This window comes from Loa loa (assembly GCF_000183805.2).
Source record: "Loa loa unplaced genomic scaffold supercont3.192, whole genome shotgun sequence".
Lineage (NCBI taxonomy): Eukaryota > Metazoa > Nematoda > Chromadorea > Rhabditida > Onchocercidae > Loa > Loa loa.
This window is the reverse complement of record NW_018108372.1, coordinates 39109-57219: the sequence shown is the minus strand read 5'-3', so window position 1 is coordinate 57219 and position 18111 is coordinate 39109. Positions and strand designations below refer to the sequence as shown.

Here is an 18111-nt window from a genome sequence, read left to right as displayed (position 1 = left end):
TTAAAAGTAAATTTTTTTTGAACTTCTGAAACTTTCGACAATTTGTAAACTTTTAACAATTTATTCTCTTCGATTCATTTGTTAATTTATTTGCTTTAAAATTGAAAAAATAAAACTACAAATATTATTTTCTAGATTCAAAAATGTGCTTTTTTTTCCCGGAAAATATCACAATTATTCGTCGGAAAATTCGAGAAAAAAAAGTTTTATTCCAGTAACTTATTATTTGATGCAATTAAATTAGATTAAATCAGATCAAAATTTATCACTCAAACAATATTCCTTACTGTTTTTTTTTCCTCATAAAATTAAATAAAAATTAGTTAAGGAAAAAAGCAATGGTATTAATTTTTAAGTTAAATCTAAATAAAGCGAATTTTAATTAACCTAGTACCCTAATTAACCTCATAATATAATATGGTTGTATAAAATTAGGAATTGATAACAAGATTATCATGATAGTTCCATATTAAAACTAAAACCCTTCATAATTACTATTATTATTATTCTTCAGCTATCAATTGTTTTTTTCCTACCTTTCCCTTCTTTTTTCTTTTTTTTTTTTATTTAGCATAAATTACTTGTATTCTGTAGATTAAAAACAAACAAAACTATCATCTGATAAATAAACAAACAAGCTTAATTTACTTTTTAAATAAAATACATTTAATTTTATCCTAACTTCTTTAGTTCATTGAAATATTTCATTAATTTTAATAGTAATTTGAAAAGGAAAAAAAAAGAGAGAAAAATTAAAAATTCTTTATTTCAGACCAATTTCAGCTGTTATTTTTATTAAATTATTAAAAAGTAAGCAACCTTGAAATGCTCAAATCTGCAAAAATATATTAGTAAAATTTCACAAAGACAATAAGTAAAAAGTGAAATATCATATCATAAATTTTACTATTCCTTCTTCTATCATTTATTAAGCCAAATTTAATTCATTAAATACTTTTTACACCTAAAAAAAAAATTAATGAAAACTGTTCCTGTTCTTGAATTCATTAATCTTACATAGTGAATTTAAATCAAAAAAAAAAAAAATAAAATTTTGAAAGGAATATAATGAATATGAAACTTCCAAGGTATACTTTGAAAGTATAGCTCAACCTATTTTATATCATTTATACTAAAATTATCACCGATATATTTGGAATTTCCATTGATCGATCATTTTTTGTACCATTTGTCCCATCTAGGAGTATCATTGGTATAATTGAAAAAAAAAAATTCAGATTGCTTGATATATATTTTTACCATTCATCCAAAGATTTGTAGTTAATGTAATTTTCAAGTATACATTTGAAAAGATTTCGACTAATTGATGATAATCCTCAAGGGTTTTCCTACTAATTGTTTACTATGAATAAACATTTGTTTGTGTTTAATGTCAAAATTTACCGTAATCTTTATGTTAATAGCAAAATTCATTTCAACTATCAAGTTTTCGTTAGAAAAGTGATCGCAAAATGATTCAAATATCGACTCAATCAATATCATAATGATCACATATTTTGTTAAATAAAAAAATAGACCAAAGAACTAGCATATAAATTAATAAACATAGCTTCTAGAAACAATAATCTTTGAAATAATTTTTTCGTTTTTGGATAATTATTTTCACTCTTTTATTGTAACATTGAAACAAACCAATGTTTACCGTATTTTTTATGAAGTCAAAGATTTCATTTATCTGACCAGATTTTCATTCTTGATTAAAACAATGAAAATTAAAATTATTCCTTATTTATGTATACTGTATGATCAGCAATCAACACGAAATGAATTGTCTCATCATTGTTACTCTCTTTAAAAGGCTCCTATAACATATGTAAATGATATCAAAATTATTACAACCATGATAATTCACTATTATTATCGTTATAATAGAGTAATAAAACCATGATAAATATAAATATAATAAAAATATACAAAATGATAATATGAACACACTTATATATCAAAAAAAAAAAAAAAAACCATACAATGACAGAAAAATTTTGAGCATTCGTTCCATGGTTTTCACTGTGTCACCATTATTATTACTAGTACTTTTTTTTTAAAATAATAAGCGTCACCTAACAAATGACAATCTAAATATTAAACAGATGATTAGTTGCAGAAGAAACACCAAATTATCCCTTAAATAATAAATACTAAAATTATCGACCTGATGAGAAGATATTCTGCTCACTAGATAAAGAAAGGAAAGAAGGAATGATGTGGTCGTAGGCCCGACAAACTTACAAATGATAACATTCTATCGGTCACTACTCATTATCATTTTTTTTTTGCGACCTATCATTTCAAATTATGACAAACTGTAATCACTTACCATTAGCTCATCGAAATCAAAAGCTGACGCAATTGTAACAATTAGAATGAGAAGTGAGAAAATACGAGGAGTACTTTTGCTGATATTGCTTACCATAATCATGATCGACATTGTTATTCTAAAAATGATATTGGAAATGTAAGAATAGAAACTGCAACCGGAAGATTGGTTGGTACGCCCCTCGTAATTGTTTACAAATATTATTCAGCTCCGCCTTTGGAAACATATGGAATCCGATGATAACAATTATGATCTTGTACCTAATCCTTAATTAGATAAAATGCTGCGACTATTTGAAAAGTTCAAATAGAAGCGAATAACCGCTAATCTTTTGATGAAAGCTATGCTTACAAGGTTGCCCTTGGATCACATATAATACGATCTAAAACTATAATAACAAAAGACTTAGATAATATCATCTGCTTTCTTTCCAGAACAAAAATTTTTAGTTCAAGAGATTTCTTGAATACAGTTAAGAAAAATAAAAAACAAACAATACAAATCACTACCAAATTATAAACATAAACCATTTCCAGACAACAATCACAGCAATAATAAAGTAACTACTTAACCTACTTGGCAATTCATCATGCTCGTACAAAAAAAAAAAAAAAAAAACAGTCGAAAAACCTAAAAAAAAAGTTCGAAGTTCACCGACTAAAAAGTTAATCCGATAATGTACTATCAGAATTCAAAGACCAACATAATTATGACAACGATGTATTTATGAAGTCTGTAAGCACTGATCACGAGGAGAATCGATACTGTATAACATCTACAAAATTATTATACGGCAGAAGTAATTGTTTTATATAAGTAACATATGATTAATCAGTGGGACAGCTCTGATAAATAATCGAAGGGTAAAAATAAATTTAAAGCATTCCTTTGCTATTTTCAAATTAATGAAGAAATAGCTGATAATTCACATGAATCAAATCAAAATACTGGCACCAGATTATAGATTATTAACAACTATCTAAGCACATGGAAAATCCAAAAAAGCGACCAGTGATGCAGAAAAGAAAGATGAGACAAGAAATTTCCAGCTTCACAATCATAAAGGTCTTCGAGAGCCTGATAAACGTAATTTTTCAATTCTATTTTGCAAATGACGATTTGTCTCCTTGGCCTCGTCCAGAGCATTATCCTTATCACGAAGCTGAAATAAACCTCGAGAATGTAATCAGCCATGCACAGACCATATATCCATTATTAAATTAACTGAAATCTGTCCAAATTAATCAGCTGACATTTTTCCTTTGAATCCAATAAGGATAAAGTGAGGGGAAATAATCATCATCCAGATAAAGGGAGAAAGAAAAACTTGGAGTCAGGACCTTTTACAACTTGATGCCGTAGTACCCCATTATTTGCTGCACTGATTGTACGACTCAAAATTAAAAAATTAAAAATTTTTTAATCTCTAGTTAAAAATTTGAAAAACTGGAGCCACGAAAAAAGAGGCATATCTCTCCTCTGTCTTCGTAGAAGTTACATGAATCATTTTGCAAAAAGAAGAGCTGAAAACTTTAACCCAGATAACAAAAATTGGAGAGTCATGCTTATATGCTCCTTTTCACTGTAATAAATGTTACTGATATTTTATGCACTGAACAAGGACAAGGAATTGGATAGTACTATGTCACTAGTAGTAAGTCATGGGTTGTGATTATATAGTTGTGTTTCATATCTTTTAATCCATTGTATGGGATGACGGTTCGTTCTGTCATGGCAATCATTACTCAGGAGTAATTCCATAAAGCTCCTTAACTTATCCGGAAAAATTCTATTTAAATTTCCACCACTGTATTTCCTTTATAATTATCTACTCTTAATTGCCTATTTGCATATTGTCTGATTCCTGTTTATCTTCAAAACACTGTCACTTATAACATCTACCAATTTGAAATAATTCTCGAATCGGCAAATATTTACTTCGTTTTATCAAAAACTACGAGGAAAATTTTCATTTTTTAACAGTCAAATTATCGCATCAGGTGCAACATCTAGTTTTTGACCCACTAGAGAAACATAACAATTGTATAGTTTAACAATTAGATTTAAGGAGCAATACAGAGAACAAGGGAAATGGAAATATCAATATTTCGAGACATCAATAACAACTTCGTACCTTTCCATACTAAGAAAACAGCCTACCTCTTTTTTAAGCTGTCGATTCTGAGATTTTAATTCGACAAGCTCTTTTTCCGCTTGTTCAGCAGCTGCTTTATACCTTTTCATTTGCCCATCTACACGTATCAGCTGTAAAAAAAATCTCAAATCATGTACTATTTTAAGTGATTTTAATCAATCTATAGAAAAAGAAGAAAAAAAACAGTTTAATTTGACTAAACCTTTTACAAATACAAGTTCTTTTCAAGTCAGTGTATAATACAATGATTTCCTACGAGTTATTGTACACTGAGTTTGAGGATTTGAAAACTTATCTATATCCGCCATTACAAAGACGATCCAATAAAAAATAACTATTCAAAATAAAATTGAAAAAAAATCCATCTTTAATTCAAAAGACAGTAAGAACCGACATTGCCCTGATAATTCGTATTTTCACGTTCCGCTTCTTGTAGTTTAAATTTGATTTCCGCTAGTTGTTTGGCTGCATCTCCTGAAGTGATTACAAAATCAGTGACTCAAGCGAAAAAGATGATATCAATAATTCGATTCTGTTGTCATATTTTTGTCGCAAGATACTTCATTCATCCCTTACTTTCATCCCTTACATTTCTAGTATTCCAGAATGCATATATGCTACAGTTAAAATGAGAAAGAGCAATAGCAAAAAACGTATAATAACAGTCCGTTACCACCTCTGATGGAGCTCATTATGCAAATTTGCTTATTATCCATATCAGATGTATGGTAAAGACTAATAACTGAAACTATGCTACTCCACGAGTAATTTCAATAGAAACAAAAAAAAATAAATGAAAACGAGAAAAAAGACTGATGTTCACTCTGTAATTCATCACTGAGTACACCATTCTGTGCACTGCTCATAAGATCAGCACGAGCTGTTCTTCTAATATATAATGACTGTTCCGCTTCTTCTAACTGTTGACGCATTTTTTTGTTCTGGAAAAATATTCAGATGAAAAATAGTAACATACTGTGCCCGAAATATCTCAAAAAACCAGCAGATAATCGTTGCATTTTTAAATAGTAAACCTTATTCTAGTAATAATGCACAAAAATTTGTTTCGAAAACTCACCACATCAACTAATCTTTTAACTTTTTCGTCTATTGCGGAGGAACCAGGTACTGCTTTTTCAACAAGTGCTATTGTTGTTTGAGAAAATATCAATGGAGTTGTTTGGCTGAAATATATTTTGTATTCAAATTTAATTGAAATGATAATGATAATTACAGTCCTAAATTACATGATGAGTCCACTGCTCACAAACTGAAAGATCAAAAAGTCAGCAAAATATTCCCGAAACAAGTTTCATGAATTATCTATTTTGGCTTTAAAGTAATGAAGATTTTTAAAAAGACTTCAACATGAAGCTCGGAAAAAAATCTGCAAAATAACTGATTATGGAATATCCAAATAAATTTTCACAATTTAAAGATCAAAGCCTAACAATGTAAAATATTTCAGATGAATTTTTTTTGTTACACTTGAAATGTCATAACCAGTGAAAAACAAAAGTTAGCAACGATTCAGTACCCAATTAATGTATATTTAAATTTGCAGTTCATTTAACACCCGACTTTATTCGTTTCTTAAAATTACCTCATCCCTTACTTGTCTTCCAGCTTTGTCATTCATTTCCCGCAACTTTTACCTATCTATCCATCCATCCATCTATCTATCTATCTATCTATTTACCTATCTATCTATCTAATCTATCCATATATCTATCTATCTATCTATCTATCTATCTATCTATCTATCTATCTATCTATCTATATAATCTATCCAACCTATCTAATCTATATACATATACATAAAGATCTGGTCTTGAAAAGTCTTTCAAGGAAAATCTCCAGGTCGTCCTAAATCTTTTCTAGCAGAGGATTAGTGACTAATTAATCCTAATTGGTTAACAGAGACAGAGATCCAAAAATGAAATCGCTATATTGCAGTCACCATCAAATTCACATAATAACCTTCAAAATAATCAAATCTCCTTGACATAATATCCCATATGACATTTCAACTTGAAACTGCTGTGTACAACTAGTAAGCAGTGTCTTAATAGAAAAGGTATGACTTTAAACTTGTGAATAGGAAAGTTCGAACTAGTATTTAGCCTGTTATGGAGAGTCTTCCAATGTAATACATTTACAGCTGATCATTTCATAGTTCTAAAATTTTTCAGTCTTCTTCTATATAAAGATCACGTAGAAGTTTTCTCAAGAACCGTCCTCATAGTCCTTTTTCGGGACCAGTGGATGATTAATTTCTTATAAAAACAAGCGTGAGAAAAAGTGTAACTCGTCTCCAATGAAGTGTTGTACTTTGGAACAATCCCTATATGACAAAAACAGGTGTCGATGAATATATGTTAAAAAGATGAGTACGATACCACTTAAAAAACAACAAGCGTAATAAATTCGTGAATGATGCTCAGTAAAAGAAACAAAGTCAAGACGAGATCGAAACGTCGGAAACCATTTCAACGTTGAAGTTGAGTAAATTCGAAAACGATAATATTATTATCTGCATGGATCAATAATTTGATCGATCTTATCATCAAGGGTCATAGCCATACTTTCATCTTTGCCCTAGTTATATTACAAGTGGTGGTGGACCACATCATCAAAAATCACTTCATTAAGCCCAATGAGTTAGGCTCGTAACAAAAAATGAAAAGGTAATGCACCTCAGACACTAAAATGTAGTATTGAAATCCTGAAAAAATAACTTACACATTATCTGTGCCATTCATCAACGTATCGCCAGATTTTTCTTGTTCTGCCAAAACTAACCCGTTTTCCTATAAAATGAAAAAAAGAAAAAAAATTAATTTCAGACTATTTTGGAAGACTAATAAGTAAGGAATAAAACCATCACTCAGAACACTGTTAACTTATTCAGCAGAAATTGAGCAATGAATAATTCATATTCAAGTTATTCTCTTAAATTGATGCATTTTTCTTTTGGCTTCAAAAACCGAATGGATGAACAGAAGCTTAACCGATTGGTAAACCTAGGTGCATTCGGATATTACTCGGAAAAGAGCATAGCTCTCTTCTTCAGCAACAGTCGCATTGAATGCAACCGTAAGAATACAGCTGCTTATGCAGTTATATAACTACCTGTATAATTTGATCGCGCTGTGCTATTTCGGATCGTAATGCTGCATGTTGAGCATTTAAACCATCAATTGTACGTTTCAGCATTTTCACTTCCTAAATTATTTGACAACAGTTAATGTACAATTAAAAATGAATTCTACTTACTGAAATTGATTCATAGTGTTAACTGTTATCGGATGTTTGAAACTTTGGTAAGAGACCAAATACTTAATGGTTGTATATTCAAGCACACTGCATACGACTACCATAAGTAAACTTGCACATACCACAAAAAATGAGATCTAAGGAATTTTATCGTCCCATATCTCAAGCATCAATTCACCAGTTGAATACAAGATTACCTATTAACATTGATGAACAATGATTATTAACTGAAATGAAATGAACAATACTCAAAGAATTTAAATTAGGTGGGGCAAAAGTAACTAACAGTAGCTAGATCTCGTGATTCCCGATTGGCTTGTGATAAGAGTTGCTCTTTTTCCTCCATATCATCTTTTAATAGATCAATTTCATATAATAAGGCCGATTTCTCGTTATCTAGTTGAGAATACATGAACATAGCTCGTTGAAATTTGTTTTGTAATTCGCTTACTTTCTCCTTAAAATGTTCAACTACAGAGAAATCGTCAGTGTAAAATAGATAACTCTGTTTCCAATTCCAATAGAAACCAATCTAAAATCGCCATCAAAGCTAAGCAGCATGCAGCAAACGAGGTTATTGGCAATTTAATTTCAGTGAATTTTAAGCAAAAGTTGCTACCTAAAGAAAGGTTGGAAAATGAAAACAAAAACCTTCAGGGCTGCTCGCTCCAATGCATTGCTATCTCTGGACGGTGTACCGCCTCGAGATGTTGATGTCGTCGGAATGCTGTCTTTCTAAATCATGCCAAACACATGCATACATTAGTAATAAATAAAATAGTAAAAAAAATAATGAAAAAAAGTATATAAAGATAAAAGGACTCAAGGAGTGAATTTTACTAAAAGAGTTCTCAGAACAGTAACTCAATACAATGCCCCTGAACTGCGACAAGGGCAAAAACCTGACATAACCATGCATGAGTTATTCTTATCACGATGGTTGTAAATTACCCCTTCTAATCCATCTCCACATTAAAGTTAAAACAATGATCTACAAACAGCAGAAAAGGTTAAATGTAATATTTAAATCAATCGCGCCGTGAGGTAATATCAACTCTTTTGAATTTCCAGCTATTAGATAAATAAACTGAAGAAGCATTGATAACACGCAAATAATATTCAAATAATACTCACCAATCAATAATACATATAACAATAATAAATAAGATCAGAGTACGAATAAAGTGCATTAATATTTTTTCAAATAGCAAGTAAAATTTAAATAAAATGAAGACTTAGTTAGAAAAAAAAAACGTGATGTAATTAAAAAAACGAACAGCTATTAAAAGCTTGACAAAATATGAAAACATCAGTAGTCCTACAGCAATATAATAAGCAAACTGGATAAATCCTACGATTTAAAACCATTTTTTTCAGTTTCTATGAAATCAATAAATAAAAGCAGGAGTAATTTTAAAAAGAGTTTGGCATGCAGTTACAGTTATCAGTTTTGTCCCAACACTTTATAATTTGCAAGTTTCATGACAGGTACTAAAACGACATGTAATCAATACAATTTCACATTTAATAAGATAAGAATCAAACTTAAAATCAAGAGCGTTAATACTGAAAGAACATTTGGTGAAGAACAGGATGGAGTATTAAATTGGACTCCTCAATTTCATAGGATATCTCTCAACGCAAAGTAGGATGAATCGCAAAGTACTGAAGTGGAAGTCAGGTGAGAAAGCATAAATACAAATACCTAAAGAGAATTTTTGAAATATAGAAAAAAGACTTACAACGCCCTCTTCATCTCCTTTGCAACCATCTGTTTCAGCCTGTAAAATGAATATTGAAAACAAAAACAGGGAATTAGACCGATGAAATTTTTAGTTGCCATTGTTGTCTCCTTTCATCTCAACAGTTGTTCGAGAGCTTGACTTTATTTCATTTGCTATATTTAAATAAATCTTGCAAGTTTTGAAGCTTGTAAGTTCTAAGAAGTTACGACTAAACAAAGACTAAACGGATTAACGAAATATTTGAGACAGTGAGGTCTCGTAGAACATTTTTTTTTTTTGAGTAGTACAAGATTACCAACGGAAATATAACGAAAATATGAAGCAGGCAATTTGATAAATTAAAAATCTTGCTCCTATATGAATAATGCCTCCTGGATATTAAGTGCAGAAGGAAATGAAAAGTATGATGACCAAATTAAGTGGGAACTGTGGCAAATTTACCAAAGATTTCCTGTGACAATACCGCTGAAGTATTTTGCATTTCGCATTTTTTCTTATGTTTTTGATACTGTCAATAATTACAATTAATTTCCACTGCAAAATTAATAATTCCAACAGGTAACATATGCCACATCAAATTTATATGTTTCGGAAAATCGGGGGAAAACGATCAATGTGGTGACAGCATGAACTGCTGCAGTAATAAAAACAACACTAGCTTTACTGTTCCCTTTCCTCTTATTTCTTCGCCCAAAGGAAATACTTAGAAACCAGTTTCGGTGAAAATTAGTGTTGTCCGTTGTGGAAGGGAAAATGTTGACAGAAACGATAAAAAGTTGCTGCCACTTTTTTTTTTACACAAGATGCGTTCCAATTCAAAAGCCTGATGACGAGAAATTAACATTCCTCTCTTTTCCCCTCGTTTCATTTTTGAGGTGAGATAGGACAACAAGAGAACCACAAGAAGGCAGGTAAGCAGCTTTGACTAAAAGATCTCTGGTAGAATATAACTCCTTTACCCGGTTTTGACTATTTTTCATAATTTTTGTTTCCAAATTCATTTGCAATTAGTTTACTATTTTACTGCTTTCTACTAGGTCAATCAACGACAATATGTCGACAACACACACGCTCTTTGATTTTCTTTGCATTGCTTGCCTTAATGAATGCACCTATCCAAGACAGTTATTTATGCTCATTTACCAGATACTTTGAGGAAATATAATGCTACCTCTCGGTACTGCTTTTCGAGCTGCTCTAAACGTATCTGTCGCGCTTCTTCACGAGCCTGCCTTTTACGAGTCAACCGTTCTTCCGCCTGTAAAAAACCAGAATTTCTACTAAATTGACCTCCTCCTAGATTTTAACAATCCTAATACTCACGATTCTCTCCCACTTTAGATAAAAAGCATATCTGTGGAGGAGCAGCAAGATTATCTCAGTTGAAAACTTGCCCAAATGAAGCAAAAGCCAAAAATGAGAGACACTGCCTTACCAATTTTAAACACTGGATTTTACAACCTAAATCTCAGTAAAATTTGGTTCGTGAACCTAAAATTTGCATAATAAATATAGATTCCATTGATGATTTAAATCTTTCATTTTAAAAAGTTCTTTCCTTCAGACTATCAATTTCGATATGAAGGCACGACAATTATGGTCAAGTATACAGTTCAAGAGACGCTTACATCCCGAGAAATTCGGTCAAGTACTTGTTCTTCGGCCGTTTGTCGACTCACCGCACGCCTTCTACCTCCACCATAGTTAACATTCATCCTGTAGAAAAACAACACTTTGAGATGTGAATTCTGCGCAAAGTAAACCTTTTAATTTGTACATGCGCTCATTCTCGTAATTATCAATATGTTAAATACAATGGCATAGTTTAGTGTCGTCAGATCTCGAATCCCAATAAACTGATAATCCACTTAGCATTATCAGTACTAGGCACATTTCGGCATAACTATACAGTAGCAAAGAAAAATGATAAAAGCATTGAAACTGCATAACTGACAATGCAAAATGCAGAATTTATTAACTAGTAAATTAGGAATAACTTAAGCAACTATAACTACACTTAATTGTTAGTGATTAATTATCATGTAGCAGGCGGTAAAAACAGACCCGGGCTGAGCCGTCGAGTAGTATCTTTCTTTTCAGGAATAAGCTTCCTTGACCTTATTGTAATTGAGGCCGAAAGTTAGTGACCTTAAAGAAGATTCATAGCATCATAGGTATAAAATATGATAAGTGAAATAACACCACATATACATTGGCGATATGATTTTTACAACGTGGTCCAACCGTAGATGTGACAAAACGAGACTCGGCCGTCAAATTATGGTGACTCAGTGAATGGGATGGGTGAGGTTTATATGAAAGGTAGTACCAGCTTTTGAAGGACTCTTTGCGTTACCTTTATTGGTTGAAATTTTTTAAATAAAAATAGAAGAAGAAAAGATGAAGAGAAGTTGTTTGGTAGGAATTGAAATTCAACCAAATGGCTTATTGGATGCATTAAATTTAATTAAAAATTCCCTTCGTAGATTTGATGATTTGTCAAGTTTGGTTTTTTTTCTTTTTTTTTAACAAATTGCTCAAAGATAACTGTTTTCAGAAGAGTAAAATAGCAATAAAATATAATTTTAGAAATGCCTTGAAGGAATAAATCTAAGTTGGAGATTTGTAAAAACTATAACAATAGGTTTTGTATTATCATGGCTAGGCTTTGCAAGCGAAAATTTGAGAATGAGCTCGATCTACGCTTGTTGCAAACGATACAAAAATCCACTACAATGGTCGAAGGATACATCCAAATGCTTGAATGTATCCTTGGAGACAGTGCAATGAATTTTTAGGTGAAGGACAACGTGCGCGGAATTGGTCTCATCCTTTGCTCCTAAAGTTTGTCCATCAGGACTTAGCAAGCTAGGACAGTTACAGTGAAGTCCTCAGGATGTCGGTTTTGTTTGAATGTCCATCTCTCATAGATAGATGGCCATACAAGGATAAGAGATCTTTGTCTGCCCGGATTTGGAGTTGCCTTTTTCCCAGGATGATTGCCGGAAAACTAGCGAAGCCATCCTGCCCATAGATAAACTTTGTCTGGCCCTTCCGTTGACACCTATCTGGCATGGGAGCCCTACTGAAGCATAAGCTATCGCAAGCATAGCTTGCAACCTCAGAAGGGCACGCAAGTTTCTTTCCCGCGGCGAGAGGATGTTCATGGCGACGAACAGTTGCTGTATAGCGTTGACATGGGATATATACTTCGGTGTTGTCCGCCACTGATTTCTTGTATTCTTCATGTTGTGAATGAAATAAGGAATATTTACAGACAAGCGAGATTAGCTTACTTTTTCACATGTTAAGCTTATATAATGAACTATACTGATGTTACCTTATAATTCATCTCGAAGTTAGAACGATAAAAAGGACGTCAGTGAAGACACTATACACCGGTTTATGCTATCAGTGTATAAGTATAAGCATAGTTCCTGGGAAATTTTTCGCTTATCAGTAGAATTTATAGCTTAGTGATAAGGGAGATAAGTCCAGCGGTCGTTACTTAGTTTATCAATTAAAAAAAAAAAAGAAATGCAGTAATCGATTAATGTGTGAATTGCTTTATAGGAAGATTGTTTTCCCGTTTACTTTTATTTCCTCTCTTCATCTAAATTCATTCAGGTTATTATTGATGCATATGTAAAAATTTACTCTGTATGGCTTTAATTAAATTTATCCTACATATGTATAGCTTCAGTTATTTAGCATGAAACATTATAAAATGATATTAATGTAATCATGTTTGGAATGAGTAATTACAACAAACGCGTTAAAATACTTGGAAAGATGAATGGTTTTGCTCCTACTTGTTTTCCTATTTATACCGATGCTTCTCAAGTTTTCAGATTATTCAAGATAGTTCTTGGGAAAAATCCATGAAGTAGATTACTACTTTTTTAAATATTTTCATTGCTAATATTCTGAAAAAAGCATATGAAACAGGATGATTTTAATAACAATTGTAATGTTTAAATGAAAGATATGAATCAGGAATGAATGTTCACATCTGATGAGCTGAGGTGATAAGTAACAATTGAATTACTACTCACTTTCCTCTTTGTTAGAGCATCTCATTCACCATTCTTTTTTTTTTCACTTGTGTTTTCTTTGACGTCGTTCTGAAAACTTGAAACGTTTAGCAATTTGCTTGCTTAGCTGATACTCATTGCATTGTTTTCTTGATTTGGTATTCTATCCCTCTTTCTCCCTCTTCTTCTGTATCGTCCTATAAAAATATTTATAATGAGTATCTAACTTGATAATATTATATTTTTCTTTTGACTTGACTACTTAAACATTTCATGTGTTAAGAACAATGCTTAAATTACAGACTGAAGCTGATGCAAATATGTAAACATGCATGGCACTGTGGTATTTTGTCCTCCTTGTTTTTACCCAATATCAAGAAACCGAGCAAAAACCATTACACTTACTTCATTTTTTTCAGACAAGTCAGCAAATGCTCATTTTGTCATGCCGATCGTGAATCGGCTTAAAAAATTCATTCTTGGCTCCAGTTTTAACAGTGATGGCCAAAAGTTAGGTGTTGGCATTGGAACTAAAACCATTCCTGATATTGTCCGGATTGAAACGGACGTTTGTGAATACTGGATATTGGATGAAGTCATCGGTGATGGTGCATTCGGGAGCGTTTACAAGGCGCGATCGAAGTTGGAGTCAGGAAGAGTGGCCGCTGCAAAGGTTAATTTATCATGTGTTCGCATTTTTCCTTATTGTATCCCTCCATATATTTTATTTGGAATCGATCAAGTCCAACTGTTACAGGCAATGGAATTGGAGGACGATGAAAGCCAGGATGTGATGGTTGAAGTATCAATTCTTACTCAGTGTAAACATCCAAATATTGTTGAGCTTTATGATGCGTTCACTATGGGTAGTCGCATTACGGTAACTAATTATTACTAATTTGCATTCGCAATATAGCAATATTTTATGAGCTCTATTACATTTATTTGCCTTATTAGAGGAGTAGATAATGAAAGTGAAACTCGACATTTATTTAAACCACAAGATGATAAATGTGGGTGGTGACTCTTTGCTCTACGAGATCATAAAATGACCTTTCACAATTTTTGTGCTGTAATAAGTTATTTATAGCTTATCATGTACGAATGGCCAAGTGTCGATTGTTTGAGATAAGGATTAGGTTAACACAATTCATTACAGTGCGTTTATTGGTAGTGTGCAGCTCCATCGGACAAAGATGAGATGCCTACCGCTTTATAGATCGTTTTACATGCTACTCGTTGTTTTAACCCGATTGTAGAAGTCCCGAGGCATTAACTTTTCAACAAAGTTTTACAAATTTTTGCAAGTTCTTTTTTTTCCAATGCAGCTTTTGTTGGAATATTGCGGTGGTGGTGCAGTGGACAGTATAATGATGGAGCTGTCACGACATCTTAGTGAGCAACAAATTCAGTACATCATGAAAGAGATCCTAAAGGCGCTGGATTTTCTGCACGGCAAAAATGTAATCCATCGCGATCTAAAGGCTGGCAACGTACTGTTAACAAGTGATGCAAGAGTAAAACTGGGTAATTTGTATCCTCGTGTTTTTTTCACATCCTATCGAAATTGAAAATACTCAGTGTTAGTAGCTCACATCACCATGCTTATGGTAAGTAACACATGTCCATATGATCTATTAATCACAATTTGTGGTTATCCGAAAAGACCATGCTTTTTTTGCGAAAGTAAAAGTTAATACTGAAGTCTATGAATTTCATACTTGTAGGATAATTTCAACTGCCTCTGATGTAGTATAGAGGAAGCAGAAAAGAACGTAGTATATTGCGTTAGCATAACTTAATTGCAGCCGATTTCGGTGTGTCAGCACTATGCAAAGATGGTCGGGAAGTACGGTCGACATTCATTGGAACACCGTATTGGTAAGCTGCATTATTGCTATTTATATTCCCATCCAACTTTTATTTCACATGCAGCATTGTTAGTGTATTACTTATACTTCTTGAATTGTATATTTGAGAAATCAGGAGTGTACTGAGGAATTATGAACGGGCAATCAAAGACAGCACTATTGAAAACCAACTTTAAGATTTTTGTGACTTTTGAATGGCAAATAAAGTCGAGAAATGAAACAACATTAAGCCTAAATTAGTAGTTCATTCTAATTGTGCTAATTTTCCTTTTGAGGGAAAACACTTCTTTGAAATTCGTTTAAAGAAGCATACGTGGGGTCAATTCTTCTACTAAAAGTTAAACCTGGAGATTTACAATTTAAAAAAAGACATGGTCAGATTAGTAGATTTCAATTGATCAGATTAGTAGATTTTAAGCCCAAATTAATTCTTTTCTAATCTTTTTATGTTTGACATATAGCTCTGCCATGTCTAGAAATAATTTTGCTTTCTTATGTTTAGTATTTTCGGTAATTAGTGCTACAATATATTCTGTCATCGCCAGGGCGCAAATAGGCACTGCTGATTTTCCGAAAAAATATTTCGAATGAAAATGATTGGATTTTATCAGTTATAAAATTTGTTCTTGACATATATAGGATGGCTCCGGAAGTGATGATATGTGAAACATTCCCGGAAAAGCATTACAATAAATTGGCTGATATTTGGAGTTTCGGGATAACTCTCATTGAAATGGCAGAAGAAAAACCACCTTATGCGGAAATGAACCCTGCAAAAGTAATTTTTAAGGTGAGTGTAATTGTTTACTCTCCAGAACTGCGAAGCTTGAAATTACTGATGGACGAAAAATAAAGAGAAGATGGAAGATAGGAAAAGGGAAAAAAAAGTTGGTGAATAAAATTAATGGGAGTTGTTTGTAGGATTTCATTGATTATCATTAGGCATCATCGTTTCTTAGTTTTCATTTTTTTTAGGTTATAAAGGCAGATCCTCCTACGTTGGAACGTCCCAATCTCTGGTCTTCTAATTTTCGATCCGTAGTTACCAAATGTTTAACAAAGGATCCGGGAGATAGACCAAGTGCTGCCGATGTATTAATGGTTCGTGTAATTTTTTCTGCCTGTTTGGAAATATCTCAAAAACTTTTTGACCTAGATAAAGTTGTCTGGAGAAAATTCTGGAAATTCTCTCGGTCGCAAGTGCAATGAAGATGAAAATCTCGAAGCGAATTTTTGGCTTATTTGTTATCATAAGAATTTATACTTCCTTGTTGGGATTTTTGTGTATTACTCCACTGGTATTTTTATTCGATGTTTTCTCTTGTAACGTGTGTCACAAAAATAAAATGAGGTTCACTATGATAAACTGTATAAATTTTCAGCGATCTTGTGATAGTAAGTGTCGAAAAGACGAATAAATTTTCGGAAATCACATTTAAGGTTTTGACAAATGGACGATTTTGTAATTGGTGTATAACTTTGTCTTTTTATCATTCTGTCGGATTTTGTTCCCATATCAAACTAAACTTCATTTCAGCATCCATTTTTTGCGCAGTCGGGATCAGTTCAGTGTATACGCTCGTTGATTAGCGAAGTGAATGCCGAACAAATAACAACCGAAGTAGTGGTTGGCAGTGACGATGAAGCATTGTATGATGATGAAGATGATGATGATACAGCTACAGTGAGTAGTGTGGCAACAACTAGTGAAGTAAGAATTAAACAGTTTCTGTGATTGCTTCGTTTTCAGAAACTGTAAAGACTTACCACAGATTGCGCGCGTGGTATCCAAACCTGTCTTTACTTGCCAGACATTGAGGATTATTAGTAATGCATGCTTTTGCATATTTTTCCCGAGTATCATTTTCCTTCTGCAGACTCAGCCATACGATGCGAGCAGTGTGAGCAGTAAACAACAACGTCACTTAGTTCTTTCTGTCACCGAACAGAAGATATCACCTGAAGTGGCAACATTCACCTCAAAATCAACGATAATGAATGCTGGATCAACAACTGTTGTCGAATTGGCACCAGCAGCGGAAATAAGTCCGGTATGCATCGAAACTAATGATGTAGCAAATGCTAGCTTACTATCGTCTTCAGTATTAGGAAAGAAACAGAGTGCACCAATTTTACCGGCAAAGGATGGAAGTAATTTGGAAGAAGAGAAAAACACGGTATGTTATTTTACGTTATGTTTGTTCATTTTTACCATTACTAATTTATTTATGTTTCAGTTTGAATGTAATCTTTCTGTTCTTTGAAAAAACTAATTCAGCTTTTATTGTTTTAGGTAGCAATAGTAGAAATAAATGCTTACGGCCAAGATAAACCAGGGTTTCTCGAAAGGTCAAATAGTGCGGAAAGTTACAAAAGTTTGGGACATGGACATCATCACGCAGCTGTTATAGCCCTCAGTGATCTCGATAAAGCGCTGAATCTGGAAGAGGAGCTGTTTTGTGAAAATAAAGGAAACGGTAGGTTAGAAATAGTATATTTATTGGAATACATATTGTTCTTGTAGTTGTTTTGTAGGCACTGGATTAATTGAAATTAATTGAAATTACATCTAATGATTTATTCATTTTTCAATTATCATTTTTTTAGAGTTCTTGACATACATGTATATATATATATATATATATATATATATATATATATATATATATATATATATATATATATATATATA

The 18111-nt window shown here is 32.3% G+C and overlaps 4 protein-coding genes across 4 annotated transcripts in view; 1 reads left to right on the top strand and 3 right to left on the bottom strand.

Annotated features, from left to right (window-relative positions):
• The window catches only part of LOAG_07167 (hypothetical protein), a 5214-nt gene extending 2669 nt beyond the window's left edge, over positions 1–2545 (bottom strand). The window contains exon 1 of the mRNA XM_020447357.1: positions 2339–2545. Within this exon, the coding sequence (XP_020302404.1) occupies positions 2339–2449 (111 nt within the window). The 5' untranslated portion in view covers positions 2450–2545. The remainder of the gene's footprint in view (positions 1–2338) is intronic.
• A 631-nt stretch (positions 2546–3176) lies between these two features.
• On the bottom strand, positions 3177–11232 carry LOAG_06243 (hypothetical protein). Its single transcript, XM_003141781.2, has 12 exons — positions 11143–11232; positions 10686–10772; positions 9512–9550; positions 8421–8504; positions 8056–8226; positions 7626–7718; positions 7236–7303; positions 5572–5677; positions 5317–5434; positions 4888–4967; positions 4499–4603; positions 3177–3500 (listed from the first exon to the last, which is right to left on the bottom strand). The coding sequence occupies exons 1-12, from the start codon at positions 11227–11229 to the stop codon at positions 3396–3398; spliced, it is 1143 nt and encodes a 380-aa protein (XP_003141829.1). The 5' UTR covers positions 11230–11232; the 3' UTR covers positions 3177–3395.
• A 1198-nt stretch (positions 11233–12430) lies between these two features.
• On the bottom strand, positions 12431–12762 carry LOAG_06242 (hypothetical protein; the record flags this gene model as incomplete). Its single annotated transcript, XM_003141780.2, has 1 exon — positions 12431–12762. One exon carries the CDS (start codon positions 12760–12762, stop codon positions 12439–12441), a length of 324 nt encoding a protein of 107 aa, XP_003141828.1. The 3' UTR covers positions 12431–12438.
• Positions 12763–13993: 1231 nt separating this feature from the next.
• LOAG_06240 (STE/STE20/SLK protein kinase) lies at positions 13994–17980 on the top strand (the record flags this gene model as incomplete). The annotated part of the gene is made up of 10 exons (XM_020447097.1): positions 13994–14221; positions 14306–14428; positions 14877–15075; positions 15357–15429; positions 16059–16209; positions 16395–16520; positions 16957–17130; positions 17297–17596; positions 17713–17896; positions 17955–17980. The coding sequence occupies 10 exons, from the start codon at positions 13994–13996 to the stop codon at positions 17978–17980; spliced, it is 1584 nt and encodes a 527-aa protein (XP_020302637.1).
• Positions 17981–18111: the final 131 nt, after the last annotated feature.